The sequence below is a fragment of the Ruditapes philippinarum genome, unplaced genomic scaffold, assembly GCF_026571515.1.
Source record: "Ruditapes philippinarum isolate M1 unplaced genomic scaffold, ASM2657151v2 ctg4930_1_1_1_1, whole genome shotgun sequence".
Classification (NCBI taxonomy): domain Eukaryota; kingdom Metazoa; phylum Mollusca; class Bivalvia; order Venerida; family Veneridae; genus Ruditapes; species Ruditapes philippinarum.
The window spans coordinates 1-23,387 of record NW_026853012.1 but is presented as its reverse complement, the minus strand read 5'-3'; the positions used below and the strand labels follow the sequence as shown (position 1 = coordinate 23,387).

At 31.7% G+C, this 23,387-nt stretch overlaps 1 protein-coding gene across 1 annotated transcript; it reads right to left on the bottom strand.

Annotated features, from left to right (window-relative positions):
• Positions 1–2,088: 2,088 nt before the first annotated feature.
• On the bottom strand, positions 2,089–21,595 carry LOC132731516 (interferon-induced very large GTPase 1-like). The gene is made up of 16 exons (XM_060717712.1): positions 21,580–21,595; positions 20,824–20,895; positions 20,062–20,130; positions 18,424–18,495; positions 17,773–17,844; positions 17,194–17,265; positions 16,424–16,495; positions 15,096–15,164; positions 14,399–14,470; positions 13,632–13,700; positions 12,508–12,579; positions 11,887–11,979; positions 11,062–11,130; positions 8,992–9,063; positions 3,398–6,953; positions 2,089–3,304 (listed from the first exon to the last, which is right to left on the bottom strand). Exons 1-16 carry the CDS (start codon positions 21,593–21,595, stop codon positions 2,089–2,091), a joined length of 5,733 nt encoding a protein of 1,910 aa, XP_060573695.1.
• Between the last annotated feature and the right edge of the window lie 1,792 nt (positions 21,596–23,387).

The following is a 23,387-nucleotide window of genomic DNA, read 5'->3' as shown; positions in this document are numbered from 1 at the left end:
GTGCGTTAACTGGAGTGCAGGTATTAATTAACCGCACTCCGGAGAATGCCAATTGATTAGCTCAATTTTGCTGGGGTCTACTTATTGTGACGACAGAGCAAGGGAAAGCGATAGAGATATCATAATTATACAGATGCTCGTTCATTGGTTGCTTTTTTCCTGGGGTTTCATATTTTGACAACAGGGAGCGTGTTTTATGTCTGGCTATGATACAAATGAGAAAAAACATCAAAACACTCGTTAATCTGTTTAATACTCGGGGGGGGCTACGCCCCGTGAATATTTTTTTTTCTATAAATCAAGATGCATTGCAACTTATTCAGTAACCTAAATAAAATCTGCCACACTTCCGCATTTACTTATATAACTAACCAAAAGTAATATTTGGAATGAATAAAATTAGAAATCTTACATTTAATGTTAAACTATTGATCATCATCATCATCATCATCATCATCACGCCAAAGCGATCATTGTTTTTGTCAGTTGATGAATGTTTAAGAAAAGCTAAGCAATAAGCAATTTTCTGTAATTTTGCATTTTAAAGAATGTACTTTCCCTAATTTCGAAGGTCATGAAACCATATAAAACTGAATTAAAAAAAAAAAAAAAAAAAAAAAAAAAAAAAAAAAAAAAAAAAAACAACAACAACACACCTTAACCTTACTCATATTTCCACTGAAAATCTTAGGATTTCAATCTCAAAATGACAAAATGAGCACGAATTATATATATTTATAATTAGTTGTGTAATATAATAAACTGAGGCATACACGCAAATCAATTTTTAAAATTAATAAGTAAAGTCATTTCATTCACTAGTACATCGTTAATCTATTGTTCTACCAGCACTATCATTTAAAATTCAGTACATATGCAGAAATTCATATCATATTATTGTAAATAAGCTTTTGAAATCAATCAGACACTATCATACACAAAGGTAATACAAAAGATATATTTACATACAATACATATTTATACACTGAAATACATATTGATGATACAGTGTCTTAACTTTACAAATTAATCTCAGCAACTGGATTACTATCCCGCATACAGAAAATTTGAAACTGATTTTTAAGCATATCAGTTATAAACTAAAGTAAACTATTATATTTGTTCCTTACATTAAAGTAATTTGCCTTTTATTTATTCTAATTATAATCGGCGGCGCGTAACCGTTTTCTCGGATTCTATGTATTTGATAATGTCTTATAGTAGTAAAAATTATTCCTTTATACATTAAATAGAAAGAAAATTAAAACGAATATTAAATTGAAATCAATGAAACACACAAAAACAAATAATTATGCATAAAACAAATATAATAACAAAAAGGCACAAACACGCACGCACACACGCACGCGCACACACATACACACACACACATACACACTTTATTATCATCATTACGTAAAATTACATCATTGTTTATGTCAAATGATGTTGTTTTTTTAAGTTTTTTAGTATTTGATAATGTTCCGTCATTGCAAATCATTGATACAGATATTAGAATATTAAAATAAAAAAGAAGTGTGATCCTTATCCCATAAATGTGATTCAATATTGGGCAATAAAGATATCAGGCAGTAATTTAATTGCGTTTATTTTACTTTGTATTTCGCCCTGTATACTCTAGAAAGTATTCTCTCAGCGACGCAAACATGACACTTTAATGACCCGAATATATATAAACCCCCTTTAATTGGTAGTTTGCAGTATTTCTGATGATTTGCTGTTAAAAAGGAGCGGTGTATACTTTGACTTATACCTTATTTCTCATTGAAGACATTGATATATTAAATTTATTTGTAAAAAAATCTAGCTGCCTTAAAGATGTCCTTTATCATGCACAACATTAGACGTAGATAAAAATTAACAAATAATTCACTTTGTCTTGATTATCATGTTTATTGCTGCTACTTATTTAAATAAAATATGTCTATCAGCTACATCTATTCCTGCTTCTGAAACAAGCATTTCGTCAAGTAATTATTGTATTTCAGTTTTAAGTGAATTTGAGAAACAATCTGCCATTCTTATGTTATCTACTTGAGTCAGTGTCTTTTTCTTTCTAACATAATGTTAACAAGTAAAATAGACCTTATGAAGACTCTCCTTTGCCATAGATGTTGTAATTTCGCTCCAGGTAGGAGGAATATTATCAATCAGATAACCATGTTGTTCCTTTAGTTGATCTTTGTATGTTGCCACAAACCACATCCAATATTCAGATGATTCACTCATAATAGATGATGGTGCTATGTCCCAATTTGGAAAGTAAGTTTTAAAATCCTTATAATAGTGAGTTTTCCCACAGTCTTCTTTTTTTCCATTATTACAAACGTACTTGATTATAGAACACGTATGTGTTGTGTTTGAATGAACATCACAATTGCATGATTCTAAGCATGCTAACTTCGTAGAACTCCTAAAAGTACCCCTGCAGCACGACGGACGATGCTGTATGCTGTAGTGTTCGGATCCTTCATGGTTTTGATCCTTTGCACACGGCTCTCCACAAAAAACACACTGTTCTTTACAACCCCATATCTTTTCAATTATTCGGGTTATAGGATTAAAACCTGTCCATTTAATTGTATAACTCTTCTGTGATTTGAATTTGGTAGCGAGTTTCTTTTCAGAATTGCTCAAATATTCTAAAAGTGTATTTGTTAAATGTTCCATGTTTTGTATTCTAGATGATTGTTCATGCCTTACATTACGGAAGCTCTCAAATGGAATAGATAAATCTGCCAATGCCATTGTGTTTCGGAAAGTTTCTATCCACGTTTCAATCGACGGCGGAGGATTCCCTTCATATTCCTTATGTATCTCATTCACGCATCTTTTGATATTAGTAAACAAAACGTCAAGCAGTGACATTGAAGTAATTGCAATGACCTGAAACTTTGAGTCATCAAGGTAACGATTAGCCTCTATTGTTATCCAAGAACTTGCATATCCGTATGGATCCATTATATATCTATTGAAATTCTTAAAACTTTCTTTTTCCAAAAGATCGGTGCATATGTCAATAATGACTCTATTTTTAACTTTCGGAAGAAAAGATTGTAACTTTTCAGCGACCTTATTCGGCAAGCTTTGAGATGTCCATTCATCTGCAAAACCTTCTATGACATTAGACAAAAGTTCTGCGATTAATTCTTCAATTTTGCGACGTTGTAAATGAGACTTAAAACTGATTTTCTGTTGAACCTTGTATTGTTCAAGCAGGATAGCAGTGCTATGCGTTTTGTAATATTTTTCATTATGGTTTTCAAAAATGGGATGAGCATACCTGCATACATGTACATAAAGTTTTACTTCAAATGTAGCTTTAAAAGTATATTTATTGTCTCCTGTTAAGATTGACTGCGTAATTAAGTCTAACTCATGCATTAACTTGCCGACTGACATTTCCGTTACTTCATCATCCACATTACAAAGTTCTGCAATTTTCCTATCAACTGATTCAAATATTAGGTTAACCTTGTCTCCGACATATTTCTTAATATCAGAAAATCCCATGATATCTTTTCCCTTTTGAAAAAATGTGCAGCCTATGTCTTTATCATTTATTCCTGTTTCACAAAACGAATTGGCTAATGGTTTTGCTTCTGATAATGGTGATAAGGAATATTTGTCCTTCAAAACGTTCTTAAGATAAGGATGTTTTTTATTTAAAATATTTTCAAGGCATGTCATGAATATGTTTTCCAAATTTATAATCTGCTTTTCTGAACTTGCAGAAGAAGTATCAACCTTATTCAAAAATTCTTTCCAGATATCATCAAAAAGCCTATCTACATCTTCACTTTTTAATTTCTGACCTATGTGAGCCTTTGCAACTTCAATTGATCTTTTCCGTAGCTCCTCTTCGTGCTTTTCTTGACATGTAACTGTAAGAATTTGTAATGATCTTTTCACTTGGCATTTTTGTACATGCTTTTTGGATACCTGTTGGAGTTTTTCACACAAAAATTTAACACGAACTTGTTGATTATTTTCCCATTGAATGATTATGTCTTTGTATTTACTACCATCAAAATATCTCTTAATAATCTCTACAGTTTTAGTTCTCTCATGCGAAAGAAGACGGCTCAGATCACTTATAATTTCGTCTGCAACATCTTGCAAATTTTCTTTTTGATCACAAGAAGCAAATTTGTTTTGTGACATTTGTATTAACTTATCTTGAATATGAATTTCAAGCCTCCACAGTTCAGCTACAACATAATCCTCCATTTGCATGTAAGCTTTTATTTCAAGACTATTTCTAAAAGAAAAAACAAAATCTTCATTAAGGACACCTTTCCATAAACTATGAGCATGTTCAACAATATCGTTTAATGATTTGTAAGATTTATTCTTCATTGTCAATGCTTTCTTCAAGATTTTGCATTTTATATCAACTATACGTTCGCTGTATTCATTATTTACTCTTGCCATCGGTGGATTTCCTTGCCATAAATTCTTCAGATACCACACTTGTGAAGTTATATCAAATTCGATAACTTGGTTAAATGTCTTGATGTCATGTATGCCTTCACTTTTTGCCGATTCCTGGGTCATTTCATCCAGAGTATGCATTAATTTACTTAAACCGCTTATCATGTTTTCTGATGCTGACGTATCGGTCACATTTTGATGAATAAAGGCACAACTTTTCCTTATATCTAATTTTTCATTTGCCATTTTCAATCTTAAAAAGGCATGAACAATCACTTGTAGAATATCCCGGATTTCACTCGTATTTTCACCCATTATATTGAACATTGTAATATCACCTACACCGGTTACTACGGTTGCCAATTCATTGTCATGCTCATGTTGCACATTGCTTAACTCGGGTGACCTGAGGCCTTCTGTGTCGACAATAAGTATATAACTAAACACAGAAGAAGCTGCGTCATTATATTTTTTTACAGGAATGAGTTGTACATGAATTCCTCTAGTACATCTACCGGTTCGTGATAAAAACTGGGATCCAAACATCGTGTTTAAAAGTGTCGACTTCCCGGAACTTTGCAGACCTAAAACGCCGAGCGTCATAACTTTACTAGATCCAATATATGCATTTACTATTTCCAGGACCTTTTTTGTCCACATGTAAGGCATGTAAAAGCTCTCACCATCAATAAGCTCAAATGGGTGCCCGTCAGCAACAAGACGACCGATTATACCTGATGTTTTACTTAATTTTGGTAATTTCAACTTGTTTGGGTCTTTTTTGAGTTCTGAAATAGCTTCATATATATGACCTATTTCACGAATAAAATGTTGAACTGCAAATGATGCTTCATCAATTCTTTCTTCTAGGTCTGTTATGACAGTTTCCTGTGTTTGTATGTCCTCTTTAACCACTTCTTCAGCACCCTTTAGTGCTTTTAGCGTTTCCCAAGCACTTCGATTAGCATGCATCAGCCGGGGTAATATTCGCCGTTTTTCTCTTTCAATAAAAAAATGTAACCAGCAAAGAAAATATCTAAGTACTGTGAGTGAACTCTTGTTTTCAATGAGAATGTCGATAAAAAGTCGAACAGCTTCAGTAATCGATTCTATTTGTTGTTGTCTTACTGCTCTAATTTTTTTATCTATATTGACCCCTTTTGAATGGTCTCTTTCCCTTTCTCTTTCCTTTAAAAGCTTTCCCAAATGTTTTGAAAAATTACCATGGACTGGTGTTAAGTCTTGTTTCCAACTACTGGGTTCACTCACAGTTTTCATATGTTTAATTATTTCAGTAGCATGTAGCTTGCCTTTTTGACAATCTTCGTTTTCCTCGTCTGTTTTAATTGTTGTCAAATTTGCTTGCAGCAATCGTTCTTCAAAAGACATTGCATTGTTTGTTTTAAGTGTATTTGAAATAATTTTTGTTATACTTGATAACATGTCTACGATATTCTGTTCAACAGCACCTTTATGTGTGCTTAATATTCGTAAAATAAATTTTGATGATTTCACTTCACTTTGAAAACACTGTACTTGTTTCACCGCATCACGGTTTAAAGGGTTTGCAATTATCAAAATAACTGAGGAAAATTGAAGAAGAACATCTTTTACCATTCTACTGTGTTTCAAAACCTTGTCTAAGTCAATAATAATAACAATTGAATCTATAAAGTGTGAAATGAAAATCAAAAGGTCTTTACTAAAGTCTTGTTCTAGATCACCCCTCAAATTCAAAAATGTCATAGCATCCTGAAATCTATCTTTTTTTTCATCGATGGTAGGCAACCAAAACATTTCAACTTGTCCATTACTTAGTTGTCTTGGTGTCATTCCAGAAGGACAGTCAATATTGAAAAACGTTTTACAATCTTGACTTAAAAGAAGACTGTTAATCAGTTTTGATTTCGAATAGCGTGGGCGACCTAACCTTCCAAATGCAACGACTTTTGTTTGAAGATAAAGTACATCACTTTCGATACCCTGTACATTGTTTTCATTCGCATATCTTTGCTTACTTTCTATGGCTAGGGATCGCAACGGCCATACAGATAATATTGGAGTTTGTTTTTCATTACTTTCCCAATACCTATATATGAAGGGTACTGCAAGTTTGCAAAGATATAGTTTTTGAACAAATATTTGTTTCAAAACTGGATCACAACATTGAAAAACGACAGTGAATATATCTAATGGGCTAATGTCTTGATTGACTTCGGTTATTTCAAAAAACAATGTAAATGATTCCTCTACGTTCAAACTTTGGTCAGTAGTTTCTTCTTCTGACACTGTTATGTCTCTACATTCACTATGAGCACAAATCAAACGTTTCAGAACCAACCAAGGAATATCCTGAAGGGATATCTTTCCATTTACCTGCTCAATGGGTCTGTTTGGATCAACTGCTATGACATCTTGCATGGATATTTTACCAGGAAAATTATCTGCCAATCCAAGCTTTCGAAGGATTTGATAAAAAACCTGGCCTTTAGTTTCCGCTGCAAACATTTAAAGTAAAGTAATGTAAAGCCCAACAAAATCAGTTTTTTATTTTATATTCTATCTAAAAGTATGTAGAATTTATAAATATACACAAAGAAAAGTAGTGATTTCCTTTTTTTGAAAAAATCAAAAAAAAAAAAAAAGAATCACGTCTTTGCCCTTAATGTAGGTATAATTACATAATTACAAGATTACTCCAACAATTTGAAACATACATGAATAGATTCAATTTTAAACGCTGGCGGGTAATATTTTATGACAGTGGTCGTTTCTCCATATGTTATATATTAAGATAAATACGGTGGCACAAATGTGAAATGTGTGTGTGTTTTTATTTATCTCGTGGCCACGAAATACTATGTCGTGGCCACGAGTTACTAAGTCGTGGCCACGAGATACTATGTCGTGGCCACGAGTTACTAAGTCGTGGCCACGAGATAGCTAAGTCGTGGTCTCGATATACTATGATGTGGCAACGAGTTACTAAGTCGTGGCCACGAGTTATTAAGTCGTGGCCACGAGATAGCTAAGTGGTGGCCACGAGATAGCTAAGTCGTGGCCTCGAGTTACTAAGTTGTGGCCACGAGATAGCTTAATCGTGGCCACGAGATACTATGTCGTGGCCACGAGATAGCTAAGTCGTGGCCACGAGATACTATTAGAAATAACCAATCAGATTGCACCATTTATATGAATTTCCATAATTAACTAGACATGTGCAATAGTACAAAGATGCCCCTACTTCACCAGCCTGTAAAAGTGCCATTTATACTACTTATTGACTTGTCAATAATTTTACACTTTACTTATTTTTGACCCAATGACCTCGAAATTATTAAATGTCATCTACTGATCAGGTGATTTCCGGGTTATATAAAACATGGCTTATCCCTTCTTTATATTTTCATCAGACAAGGATTTTACCTTATATAGGCTATCTACTGTCCATGGGCAATGTCCCTTCCTAATAAAATAAACTTCTCATGTATAAACAAGATTAACAAGCCATAGTACGTACAAACTGATCAATTCAATCACAGAATTGTCCAAACAAGGAGGTAAACTAAATGTCTGATGGGCCTTTGAAGGTGACTTTCTAATATGATCCTAAAGACAAGTTCAATGTGAAAATCTTCAGTATTTTCAAAGTTTAATATTGAATGTAAAAGTAAGTTGTTAAGTTTAAAATATTCATGATACATATAGTTTATTCTAATTGGTTAATTATCTCGTGGCCACGACTAGCTATCTCGTGGCCACGACTTAGTAACTCGTGGCCACGACTTAATAACTCGTGGCCACGACTTAGTTACTTGTGGCCACGACGTAGTATCTCGTGGCCAAGACTTAGCTATCTCGTAGCCACGACTTAGTAACTTGTGGCCACGATATAGTATCTCGTGGCCACGACTTAGTAACTAGTGGCCATGACATAGTATCTCGTGGCCTCGAGATAAATAAAAAAACACATTTGTCACCTTTGTGCCACCGTAGGTTAAGGATAGTTCTATACATTTTGACTATGAACTTAAATAGATTTATTTCGATGTTTTTTATAAAAAGACCTTTAAATTTGTTTAATGTCACATTATGAATGTATCTCTGTTATGAAGTGTGTGCCTCCGTTATATTTCTTTAGTCCTTTTTATAATATCAGGGTGTATAAAAACTGGTTTCAGTTGTCCAATCGTCTGATACACACAGCTAACATTTAAAGATAGCAATTACATGTTCGCTTAAAAACTTTTTTTAACACAAACGCAAAATACGTCGAAATTAAGTGTCAGAGTGACAAAAGCAAATAACAGTTTAGATTAAGCAAAAACAGTACAAAATAGGTCGTCCAGACTACTTAGATAAGCTGAATTTCCTTAGTCTATGTCATCTGAATTTTGCAGTTATGAACTCTGAATTAATCATCACTTGTCATGATATTTTGTACGTTATAACATCACAGTTATTTGTAAAATGTGAAGTAAGACATAAAGTAGTTTTTTTTTTAAATATCTTCAACAAACAAATCAGTTATGTTACCTTTTGACATTGAAGAATCCGGGTTTTCACTTTCAGAAGGATTACTTTCGGCATTGCTAGCAGCAGCAGATTCTGAAACATGTTTTTATGAAATAATTAGGTTCATAAAATAAAAATTCTAAGATATGATAACACATTTCTTCAAAATCGTCTTGATGATACCTTATTTTTCTTGAAGAAATGCATACTATTTTTAAATGTCTTTTCTTCTTTATATTTTCCGGTAAGTAATTATTCGCACATAAATACAATAAATTCACAGCTGAGAGACTTTCTAATTGCTTATGTGTTTGTGTTGAATAATAAAAACAATAAAGTGAAGCGTGCAACCTGGACTTCCTTCACCGATTGGTCTGTAGCAAGGAAATCGTAAGAAGCTTAAAATCAAATTGAACAGTATTCAGTTTTAGATTAATTTACAAAAGAAATGATACATCAGATAAGTTTGGTGTGCAATACATCATTGGCATGACAATCAACAACCGACAATCACTATTCAGTGTCGAATTAGAAATCTTAAGCTCGACATTCGATATTACTTAATTTTCAAAACTATAACCAACGTTAAGTAAACTATCTGCTTAGTTTTAATTGTTAAGCTGGTCAATGAACATATAGCCAAACTAGCCAAATTTACAATTTTCCAGAAGACAATCGACATCAAGCTCAATATATGATATTTGTAAATCAATTTCAAAAGTGCCATTATGCCAATCCAATTGTATTTGGTGAAAGACTTAATAAGTTGTGTATTTTTTACCTTTTTCCTTTCAAATTTGTATTTTACATATTAACATGAACGATCAATATCTCACATGGCATGTAACAAGACTTGACATATCTATATTTTATCTTAAACATTTCCTTCTTTCAACTGTTGGTCAAGCATCATTATAACAGTCAATATTTTGAAATAAATAGTCAATCAGTCAATCAGACGCCAGTCATTCAAAATTACCAATATGAAACTAGAAAATCTACATTCATTTCAATTTTTGCTATTTGTATGTTTTAATTATAACTTTAAGAATGCTTTCAAAATCAACTAGACATTCAATGACCAATGCTGAACTAGACATTCAACATCCAGCTCATAAATAATTATTCATTCCTTTTAAATATACATGTATATTTCAAACCATATTATCAGCTACACAACTAGCGGTTAACTTGACAATAAAAGTTTCTATTGTTGACATTTACGATTTATATTCATCAAAACGATCGATTTTCACGAAATAATGGCGTACTTTCATATCAAATGATGGGCAACAGCTAGACATAACATTTTCCAATTTTGCTAATAGTTATTTATTATTCAGCTGTACATTTGATGCTCATTAGTTTTAACATAATTTCAAATCAATTGTTAAGTAAGTCGTTAAACAATCAGCTTGACATTCACAATTACTAATGCTGAACTTAATAATTAACATCTAGTTCAACATTCAAAATTCTTTTATTTACAATGGACAGCTATACACGCCGTCATCGTTGAATGCAAATTGGTATAATTTTGTATATTACTATTTTTCTTGGACTGAAAATATGGTATATGCATTAAAACACTACAAAATATTCCGTTTCATTTGGTACAAGTTGCTAGCACAATAAAGCAAAAGTAACAACGAACTTTCAACTCAAATCGGACAAGCTGTTTGATCTGATGTGATTCATATTGATTCAACAATCGTTTTTTCTCTCAATTTCATACTTGTTTCAGCTAGAAACCATAACTTCAAATTATAATGTTACATTATCTAATAAATTCCACAAATAAAAAAATTTGTACGAAATGAACGAAGCAGTTGAAATAAAAATATCATATGACGCTGCTGTATTGTTTGTTTGGCAATCTTTTAAGCATGTATAGTGTATCTTTAGTACATGAATACTCACTACACATGATTTAATTTGAGTCACAAATAAGAAAATATTTAAAAGTTTTAAGTGTCACTTTTTTTTGTTGAGTATATGTTTTATCTGTCAAATTAATGTAAAGGTGAAGCAATTCTTATTGAATATAATTAATCTATATGTTGTCGTTAAAACTTGAAATTAAAATGTAACCTGATGTTTGTGAAGGCTCCGCTTCTTCCTGGTTTGTTTCTGCACATTCCATTTTTAAATCAGTTTCCTCTGAAAAAGAAGTTATTAACATTGCTTTTGAAATTGGCATTGCTTTTAAAATTCAATATTGGCATTACTTTTAAAATTCAATAAAAGTGTGATACAGGCATCGCATAATGAAATAGTATGTCAATGTAATTTCGAACGTCATAGAAGGTTGCCCACGAAGGTTGCCGTTGCGTACAGTTAATGTGAATGTCTATATTTCATATCCAGGCACGTATCTTAAGAAAACTGTCTTGACATATTCTCAGGTCCCTGCATATAAATTATGTATCTATGCAATTTGGCATGTATTTTCTTTTAATCATTCGTCACATTAACAGAAAAACATATTTTATATCTATTTAACTTCATAATTGTGTAACGAAGTGAAACCTTATATCGCCCCGATGCTTTGCGAACTATGACTTTAAATATATTGTCAACATGTAACCTGTTTTCTATGCTCTGATTTACTCTGTTTTTCTTTATTGCAGATTTCATTTAAAAGGAATATCAATCATGAAAATCAATATTTCACTCAAATTAATGTAATTGAAAAGCATAAAAGCTATTAGATGTTATTTTTATGTTTTTGCTGGAAATTCAAGTTAAATTTCATCTGTTGTTTGCATATGTTCTGCTTCCTCTTGTGGTTTGATTGAAGATTTCATTTAAGACAGATATCGTCAGAAAAATAACTTGTTATGTTTTATCTCTCACGTTTATGTAACTGATTGATATATAAATGTTTTCGCTAGAATTTTATATTTAAAATGTAACCTTTTATTTGTAGAGGTTCTGTTTCATCTAGTAATTGTCCTGCATATTCTGTTTCAAAAGCGACAGTGTCTGTTTCAAAAGCGACAGTGTCTTCTGAAATAGAAAATATTTAACTTTAATTTTGAAATTTAATATCATGCAAATGAAATAACTTGTGTTACTTGCCCTACCTTCCCTGCATGTTACATATATTTATGTATTTCATATAAGAACACATGAACTGTATGTTTAGCTATTAAATTGATATTTAAATGAGTGTGTCAATAGACGTTGGAGCGGGCAATGTTTGCCGTTATTGTAGTAGAATTGATGTAAATGTTCATGTCTCATATCCATACACCTGTATGACATTTTTGAGAAACATTGTAGAAATATTCTCAGGCCCCTGCATGTAAATTATGTTGATCTCTATTCGATTTTGATACAAATTAAGTGACATGTTTTATCAATCTTTATTTCAACAAATAATTTTACCTGGTAGATTGTAACAACTTTTATATATTTCATTTTACATATCATCAGAACAAAATATTGTCTTGATCATTCATTATATTAACATAATAGAATATTTGCTATTTGATGTTTTTGTTTTTGCTAAGCATCTATATATTAAAATGAAACCTGTTGGTTGTAATGGTACCACTCCTTCCGATACTCTTACTTCAGATTCTATATTTAGCGAGCCACTGTCTTCTGAAAACAATAATATTGAACATTACTTTTTATAAGGTCAAATGTATAAACTAATGTTTTTTTCGTCTCCCTTTTACAGTCCTTTGACTTCACGAACTGGATTTTTACATAAATGGTCATCTTTGCGGCTCACATTTGTAGGATCTTGATGATCTTTAAAAAGTAATTATGTTCCGCTTCTTAAATGAATGTTCGCATATTCATATAAAATACAGGATAGTTTAAGGTTTTGGTGAGAATTTTATATTAAAATTTAACCTGTTTCTTGTAAATGTTCTATAACATCAAGCATTATATTTGCGGATTTAATTTACAAATAAATTTCCAACACAAAATAAACGGATTTGTTTCATCTCTCAAATAAGTGTGAAAAAGACGAATATTCCTTTAAGAAATGCGATATCAAAATGTTTTCTTTTGAATTTTAGAATAAAATACAAGCTGATGTTCGTAGATGTTCATCTTCTTCCAATAATTGTTTTGCAGATTCAGTTTCTAAAGCGACAATATTTTCTGAAAAAGGAAATATCTAAGTAAACTTAAATTTCGAGATTAAGTTACCTGTAAAATGAAAAATTTATTAGCCCGAACCCCTAACAGGCTTTATAAAAACATGTGAGGTCAACTTCAAAAAGCCAAATTTTCCGGATCTTTATCAATGCCCTATTTTAAAGAATTAGATATAACGTTTGACGAATTTTTGATACGTCGTTTGCGCGCATCTGTTGCCGGTACATTAATAAATGTAAAATTGCCATACCCCATGGACTTAAAGACCTTCGCAAATAATGTACAAAATATACCCAGGACCTGAATATGAATTATGTTGTTTTTATGCAACTGTTCAATATCGATTACCCCCGTAGCATATTTTATTCAATCGTAAAATAACAAACATATTTGCCTGATCAATTGTGACAGAATTCAGTTTTCTCAATACCTCCTTCTATCAAAATATGTTGTATCTGTAAAATTTATATTATTATGAAGCAATACCTATAAAATATATTTCATCTTATTGTTGTCGTTATAACTTGACATTAAAATGTAACCTGGTGTTTTTAAAGGCTCCACTACTTCCTGATTTGTTTCTGCACATTCCATTTTTAAAGCAGTTTCCTCTGAAATAAAAATATAAACATTGCTTTTGAAATTGGCATTGCTTTTGAATTCAGTTGAGTTGAGAAAATGCGCCATGTTGAATACCCATCACCAAACCTCAAAGTGCATTGTCTTCGTGTCGCAATATGAAGAGTCAACTTTGCAGAACACACTATCCGGACAAATTACATGCAATCTTTAACCGTGTATGTACCTCTATTCAGCATGTCAGGTACATTTATGCATTTCTTATCAAGGGAAAAGTACATCACATCACTTAGATGTTAACACAGACATCACTTAATGAAAGAATGTGTCAACGTAATGTCAAACGCTATAACAGGTCGCCCGCGAAGGTTGCCGTTGCGTACAGTTAAAGCCAATGTCCATGTTTTATATCCATACACTTACTTTTTATGATCTTTTGAGGGAATTGTGTAAAAATATTATCAGGTAGCTGCATATAAATCATGATATTTCTATGCAACTTAAATACAAATCCAGTGGCATGTTTTTTCTTTTAATCCTAATTTCAAAAATATAAATTTGACCGGTCGATTTTGAGAGTTTGAATAATTTTCTAGATCATTCGTCATATTATCAGAATATGATAAAAAAGTAATAAACAGAAGTGTAAAAAAGGAATATTCCATTAAAAAATGCGATATCAAAATGTTGTACATTAATTTAACATCATAATTGTGTATAAATATAAAACCTGTTGGTTGTAAAGGTTCTGCCCCTTCCCGTATTCTTGCTTCAGATTCTATATTTTGGGCGTCAGTGTTTTCTGAAATAAAAAATAGTCAACTTTTACATTTATATTATGTCAACTGCGTAAACATGTGTTATTTTTGCACTCTCTTATAGCCTGATGCTTTGCGAACTGTATCTTTAAATGAATTGTCAACTTTTTTTTCATTTCAATGATAATATCTTTAAAAATGATGTGTTCAATCTCTTAGGTAAATGTAACTTTCAAGTATATATGCCTTGAATATATAGAATATCAAATAATTCGTGTTGAATTTGATACAATAATGTAACCCGTTTTTGTATAATTATGTTCTGATTCATCCTGTTTTCTATTGTAAATTCCATGTAAAAGAAATATCCGTCACAAATATTCATTTTTTATGTTTATCACTCAAAATGATTTAATAGAAAAACATATTAATATTAGATATATGATATCTAAATGTTTTCGCTGGAATTTTATATTATATTTAACCTGTTGTTTTGATATGTTCTGCAGCCTCCTGTAGTTTTATTGCAGATTTCATTTAAAGCATATATCGTCAGAAAAATAGCTTCATATGTTTCAACTCTCACGATAATGTAACTGAAAAGCATATTCCTATCAGATATAAAATATCTAAATGTTTTCGCTAGAATTTTATATTAAAAAATGTAACCTGTTGTATGTGGAGGTTCTGCTTCCTCTAGTAATTGTTCTGCATATTCAGAAACAGCCAAAGTGTCTTCTGAAATAGAAAACGTTCAATTCTAATTTTGAGATTTATTGACACGAAATGGAATAACTTGTGTTATTTGCCCTTCCGTTCCTACATGTCTCGTATATTTATGCATTTCATATAAGGGTTAGCATACATAAACTACATGTGCAGCTATTATATCGATATTTAAATGAGTGTGTCAATGTAACGTTATGTCTTACGTCATAGACGTTGAAGGCGGGCAAATGATGTCGATTTAAAGAATTACTTTAACTTTTCATGTTTAATAACCAAAACTTACATGTATGACATTTTTTAGAAATATTGTAGAAATATGCTCAGGTCCCTGTGTAAGACACTGTTTTGTTCTCTAACTGATTTTGATACGAATCAACTGACATTTTTGCCTGATCGATTGTTACAACGATTCTAGATTTCATTCCTCATATCATCAAAATAAGAAATTGATTTTTTTTAATTTTATATTACAATGAGACCTTGTTGTAAAGCTACTGCCATTTCTGATATTCCTATTGGAAATTTTATTCCTATGGTGCTAGTGTCTTCTGGAGTAAAACAATATTCAACTTTATTTTAATTCATATTAAGTGAAGTGCATACACTAATGCTTCTTATCACCTCTACTAAAAACCCTATCTCTTTGCGACCTGTGTTTTTACATGAATATTTATGGATTTCATATAAGGGTAGACATACATCAATTGTATTTCTATCAATTACATAGCTATTGGAATGTTGTACCTATGCTACGCTATGTCTTAAGGCAAATGTAACGTTATGTCAAACAACTCAGACTTAGGGCGCGAAAAGTTTGCCGTTTGAGAGAATTAATTTACATCTCAATATTGTATGTCCCTACACTTTCATGTCATGTTTGGGAAATATTGTATAAATATTCACAGTTACCTGTGTATGGAATAACATTGTTTACATAGAAGGATGCCCACGAAGGTTGCCCACGAAGGTTGCCGATACGTACAGTTAATATGAATGTCCATGTTTTATATCCATACACTTATCTTTAGGTTCTTTACAGGAAACTTTGTTTAAATATTCTCAGGTACTTGCATAACAATTACGTTGTTTTTGTATGCAATTTTGATATCTATCCAGTGCCACGTATTTTCTTTTAATCCTAATTTCAAAAATATAAATTTGACTGGTCGATTTCGAGAGTTTTTATAGATTTCTGGATCATTATTCAAATGAACAGAATAACATATTGTATTTTTATTTAACTTTATAATTGTGTATAAATATGAAACCTGTTGGTTGTTCTGGATTTTCCCCTTCCGGTATTTCTGTTGAAGATTCTATATCTTGGGCGACTTTGTCTTCTGAAATCAAAAATAGGCAACTTTGCGTTTATATTAATTCCATTGCATCAACATGTCTCTCTCTCTCTCTCCCTCTCTCTCTCTCTCTCTCTCTCTCTCTCCCCCTCCCTCTCTCTCTCTCTCTCTCTCTCTCTCTCTCTCTCTCTACAGCCCGATGCTTTGCGAACTCCGCATTCAATGAATTGTCAGTCAACTTCGCAGTTCTCATTTCGATGATAATGAATATCTTTAAAAAGGAATTTTTCAATATCTTAGCCCCTTTTAACTTCAAAGCATAAGTCTAAAAAATAAATTTTATTTAGATATCCGTGTTAAAATTTGATATTTGGATGTATCCGGTTTTTCTTTATGTTCTTATTCATCCTGTATTTTATTGCAGATTCCATATAAAAGAAATATCCGTCACAAAAATCATATTATATGTTTAATTACTCAAGTTAATGTATTTGAAAAGAATATTCTTGTTAGATATATGATAAAAATGTTTTTGCTGGAGTTTTACATTATTTTTGACCTGTCGTTTGCATATGTTCTGCTTCCTCCTGTAGTGTATTTGCAGATTGCATTTAAAACAGATATCGTCAGAAAAATAACTTGATATGTTTCATCTCTCACGGTAATGTAACTGAAAAAGCATATTCCTTTCAGATATAGGATATCAAAATGTTTTCGTTAGAATTTCATATTACAAATGTAACCTGTTGTTAGTAGAGGTTCTCCTTCCTCCAGTAATTCTTCTGCAGATTCTGTTTCTAAAGCAACAGTGTCTCCTGAAATAGAAAATATTCAATTTCGGATTTAAGATATAGTTACAAGAAATGTAATTACTTGTGCGAGTTGTCCAATCTTTACTGCATGTCATGTACATTAATGCATTTCATATAAAGGTTAACATACATAAAATGTATATTAAGCTAATATCAATATTTAAATGAGTGTGTTAATGTAACTTTATGCCTCACATCATAGACGTTGGGACGAGCAAAAATTGTCGTTTCAAAGAATTACTTTACATGTTCATGTTTTATATCCAACACTTACATGTATGACATTTTTGAGAAATATTGTAGTAATATGCTCAGGTCCCTGCATATGACATTATGTTGTTCTCTTATTGATTTTGATACGAATCAAGTGACATATGTCATCAATCCTTATTTCAATAAATATTTTTGCTGGGTCGATTGCAACAATTTTTTCTAGATTTCATTCCTCATTTCATCAGACTATATATATATATCAGACAGATATTGATTTAAAAACTAATAAAATGATACCTTTACGTTGTAAAGCAACTACCCCTTCTGACATTCCTACTGGAGATTCTAATCCTTGGGTGCCAGTGTCTTCTGAAGTAAATCAAGTCCATTTTTTTAAATTTATATTAAGTCAAGTGCAAACACTTATGCTGATTTTTGTCTACCTAAAACCCTTTGTCTTTTCGAACTGTGTCTTCACATGAATATTTATGCATTTCATATAAGGGTAGACATACATCAACTGTATTTTCATCAATAACATTGCTATTTGAAAGTTTCTGCCTATGTTACGTTACATCTTTCAGCGAATGTAAAGTTATGTCAAACGCTTTAGAAGTTAAGGCGCGAAAAGGTTGCGGCTTCAGAAAATTAATATAAATCTCCATATTTTATATCCTTACACTTACCTTTATGTCATTTTTGGGAAATATTGTAAAAATATGTTTAGGTCACTGAGTATAGAAATAGCATTTTTTATGTGATTTTATGGGCACATCTGTTGCATTTATTTTTTATCAATCCTTATTTCAAAATAAATATATATATTTGTACAATTCCTTGGTTGATTGTAATATTTTTTCGAGTTTTCTTGATCATTCCTCATATTAACAGAATAGCATATCGGATATTTGAGGTTTTTTTCCAAACATCTATGTATTAACATGAAACCTGTTGGTTGTAATGGTACTGCTTCTTCCAATACTTTTACTGCAGATTCTATATTTTGGGAGCCAGTGTCTTCTGAAAACAAAAATTTTGATCAGTACTTTTATAGTATTTCATATGTATAATATTATGTTTCTTTTTGTCTCCCTTTTACCGTCCTGTATCTTTGCGAACTGGATTTTTACATAAATTGACATTTTTGCCCGAACCCCTTGCAGGCCTTATTCCAACATGTAAAAGTAACTTTAACAAGAGCACCGCTAGGCGGAGCATTATATGCCCGAAAGTGATTTTTTTTTAGTAAAGATGAAGCATTTGTAAGACATGGGAATCAAATAAAGTATTACCTCCTTCAATTAAAAATCCTCCTTTGAAGTTTCAATATTGTGGTCCAAATGAAAACTGTTTTCAGTTCTAAAGTAATAGTGACCTTGACTTTTGATCTTGTGACCCCAAAATCAATAGGGGGCGTCTACCCAATATGGACAATCATACTATGAAGTTTATACATAGTGGGCCAAATGAAACTTAAGTTATGTTCCGAAAACTGTTTTCAGTTTTAAGGTAGTAGTGACCTTGACCTGTGACCTTGTAACCCCAAAATAGATAGGGGTCTCCTACCCAATATGGACAATCATCCTATGAAGTTTGAACACTGTTGGCCAAATGGAACTTAAGTTATGCTCCGGAAACTGTTTTCAGTTTTAAGGTCAGAGTGACCTTGACTTTTGATCTTGTGACCCCAAAATCAATAGGGGTCTTCTACCTAATATGGATAATCATACTATGAAGTTTGAACACTGTGGGCCAAATGGAACTTAAGTTATGCTCCGGAATCTGTTTTCAGTTTTAAGGTTATAGTAACCTTGACCTTTGACCTTGTGACCACAAAGTCAATAGGGGTCTTCTACCCAATATGGACAATCATCCTATGAAGTTTGAACACTGTGGGCCAAATGGAACTTAAGTTATGCTCTGGAAACTGTTTTCAGTTTTAAGGTCATAGTGACCTTGACCTTTGACCTTGTGACCCCAAAATCAATAGGGGTCTTCTACCCAATATGGACATTCATCCTATGAAGTTTGAATATTGTGGGCCAAATGAAACTTAAGTTATGCTCCGGAAACCAAATTGCTAACAGACGGACGGACGGACAGACAGACGGACGGACGCCAGGGGGTATAACATAATATGCCTGAAATTCTTTCGGGCATATAAAAAGCCAAATAGTCTAAATCTTGATAAAATCCCTATTCAAAAGAGTTTTATCTAACGTTTGTTGAACTTTTAGTACGTCGCTTACGCGCAACTGTTGCCGGTATATTGATAAATTAGAATTTCCATACACTATGCACTGTATCATCATTAGGAAATAATGTACAAATATACTCAGGACCTGCATATGAATTATGTTGTTTTATGCAATTGTTAAACATTTATGACCCCGGTAGCATATTTTTATCAATCGTAATATCAACAAACATATTTGCCTGATAAATTGTGACAGATTTCATAGTTTTCTAAATATCTCCTTCTAGCAAAATATGTTGTATCCGTCAAATTTATGCAATTATGAAGCAATTCCTATAAAATATATTTAATCTTATTGTTGTCGTTATAACTTGACATTAAAATGTAACCTGGTGTTTTTAAAGGCTCCACTTCTTCCTGATTTGTTTCTGCACATTCCATTTTTAAAGCAGTTTCCTCTGAAATAGAAATTATTATCATTGCTTTTAAAATTGGCATTGCTTTTGAATTGAGTTGAGTCAAACCTCAAAGTGCATTGTCGTCGTATCCCAATATGAAGAGTCAACTTTGCAGAACACACTTCCCGGAAAGTGTACAATTACATGTACATGTAATCATTAACCGTGTTTTTACCTCTATTTAGCATGTCAGGTATATTTATGCATTTCTTATCAGGGGAAACATACATCACATCACCTAGATGTTTAACACAGACATCACTTAATGACAGAGTGTGTCAGCGTAATGTCGAACGCCAAATTCGAACGCCAAAACAGGTTGCCCTCGAAGGTTGCCGTTGCGTACAGTTAAAGCCAATGTCCATGTTTTATATCCATACACTTAGTTTTTATGATCTATTGAGGGAATTGTGTAAAAATATTATCAGTTAGCTGCATATAAATTATGTTGTTTTCTGTGCAATTTAAATACGAATCCAGCGGCATGTATTTTCTTTAAATCCTTATTTCAAAAATATAAATTGGACTAGTCGATTTTGAGAGTTTGAATAGTTTTCTAGATCAATCGTCATATTATCAGAATATGATAAAAGGTAATATACAGAAGTGTAAAAAAATGAATATTCCTTTAAAAAATCCGATATCAAAATGTTGTATATTTATTTAACTTCATAATTGTGTATAAAATGAAACCTGTTGGTTGTAAAGGTTCTGCCCCTTCCGGTATTCTTGCTGCAGATTCTATATTTTGGGCGTCAGTGTCTTCTGAAAAAAAATAGTCAACTTTGCTTTTATATTATGTCAAGTGCATAAACATGTGTTATTTTTGTCACTCTCTTACGGCCTGATGCTTTGCGAACGGTGTCTTTAAATGAATTGTCAATTTTTTGCATTTCGATGATAATATCTTTAAAAATGATGTGTTCAATCTCTTAGGTAAATGTAACTTTCAAGTATATATGCCTTGAATATGAAGTATATAAAAAATTCGTGTTGAATTTAACACTATAATGTTTTCTGGTTTTTTATATGTTTTGATTCATCCTGTTTTCTATTGTAGATTCCATGTAAAAGAAATATCCGTCACCAAATTCATTTTTATGTTTTATAACTCAAATTGATGTACATGTAATTGAAAATCATATTCTTATTGGATAAATGTTATCTTAATGTTTCCGCTGGAATTCAGACACAGCAAAAGGGTCTTCTGAAATAGAAAATATTCAATTCTAATTTTGAGATTTAATGACACGAAATGGAATAACTTGTGTTGTTTGCCCTTCCGTCTCTACATGTCTCGTACATTTATGCATTTCATATAAGGGTTAACAAACATGAACTGTATGTGTAGCTATTATATCGATATTTAAATAAGTGTGTCAATGAAACGTTATGTCTTATGTCATAGACGTTGGGGGCGGGCAAAAGGATGTCGATTCAAATAATTACTTTTTAAACCATTCATGTTTTATATCCAACACTTACATGTATGACATTTTTGAGAAATATTGTAGTAATATGCTCAGGTCCCTGTAAAAGACACTACATGTATTTTGTTCTCTAACTGATTTTGATACGAATCAACTGACATTTTTGCCTGATCGATTGTTACAACTTTTCTAGATTTCATTCCTCATATCATCAGAATAAGAAATTGATTTTTTTTAAATTTTATATTACAATGAGACCTTGTTGTAAAGCTACTGTCATTTCTGATATTCCTATTGGAAATTTTATTCCTAGGGTGCCAGTGTCTTCTGGTGTAAATCAATATTCAACTTTACTTTAATTTATATTAAGTCAAGTGCATACACTTATACTTCTTATCATCTCTTCCTTAAAACCCTATCTCTTTGCGACCTGTGCCTTTACATGAACATTTATGGATTTCATATAATGGTAGACATACATCAATTGTATTTTTATCAATGATATTTCTATTTGAATGTTTGTACCTATGCTACGTTATGTCTTTAGGCAAATGTAACGTTATGTCAAACATAATAGACTTGGGGCGCGTAAAAGTTGCCACTTCAGAGAATTAATGTAAATCCCAATATTTTATATCCCTACACTTACATGTCATGTTTGGGAAATATTGTATAAATATTCTCAAGTCCTTGCGTATGGAATAACATTGTTTACATAGAAGGTTGCCCACGAAGGTTGACGATGCATACAGTTAATATGAAAGTTCATGTTTTATATCCATACACTTATCTTTATGTTCTTTATAGGAAACCTTGTTTAAATATTATCAGGTACCTGCATAGCAATTATGTTGTTTTCTATGCAATTTTGATATTTATCCAGTGGTATGTATTTTCTATTAATCCTTATTTCAAAAATATAAATTTGACTGGTCGATTTTGAGAGTTTTTTTTTCAGATTTCTGGATCATGATTCATATGAACAGAATTACATATTGTATTTTTATTCAACTTTATAATTGTGTATAAAAATGAAACCTGTTGGTTGTACAGATTCTGCCCCTTCCGGTATACTTGTTGAAGATTCTATATCTTCGGCGACAGTGTCTTCTGAAATCAAAAAAAGTCAACTTTGCGATTATAGTAGGTCTATTGCATCAACATGTGTTATTTTTGGTCTCTCACTCTTACAGCCCGATGCTTTGCAATCTTTGTCTTTAAATGAATTGTCAACTTTGCGGTTCTCATTTTTCGATGATAATGAAGATCTTTAAAAAATGATATATGTTCAATCTCTTAGCTCCTTTTAACTTGAAAGCATATGTCTAAAAGATGAATTTTATTAAGATATCCGTGTTAAACTTTGATATTTGAATGTAACCGAATTTTGTATATGTTCTTATTCATCCTGTATTTTATTGCAGATTCCATGTAAAAGAAATATCCGTCACAAAATCAATTTATTGTTTTATCATGTAAATGTTGTGTTATATCTAGTATTATATTTGCGGATTATATTGAAAAATAAATTCCTAACACAAAATAAACTGATTTGATATATATCTCATATGAATGTAATAAAAAGAATATTCTTTAAAGAAATGCGATATCAGAACGTTTTCTTTTGAATTTTATAATAGAATGCAACCTGTCGTTTGTAAAGGTTCTTCTTCCTCCAGTAATTGTTCTGCAGATTCTGTTTCTAAAGCGACAATATTCTCTGAAAAAGAAAATATCTAACTTACATTTCTTGATTGAGATACCTGTAAATGGAAAAAAGTATTTGCCCAAACCCCTTGCTGGCCTTATCCCAACATGTGAGGTCAA

Bases quoted from the DNA above. Each gene is read 5' to 3' on its own strand.
- LOC132731516 (XM_060717712.1), bottom strand. The intron at 18,496-20,061 runs GTTACATTTTAA...TTTTGTTTTCAG, and splicing joins GGAGCCTTTAAAAACACCAG to AAGACACTGGCTCCCAAAAT. The intron at 16,496-17,193 runs GTTACATTTGTA...TTTTGATTTCAG, and splicing joins AGAACCTCTACTAACAACAG to AAGACAAAGTCGCCCAAGAT.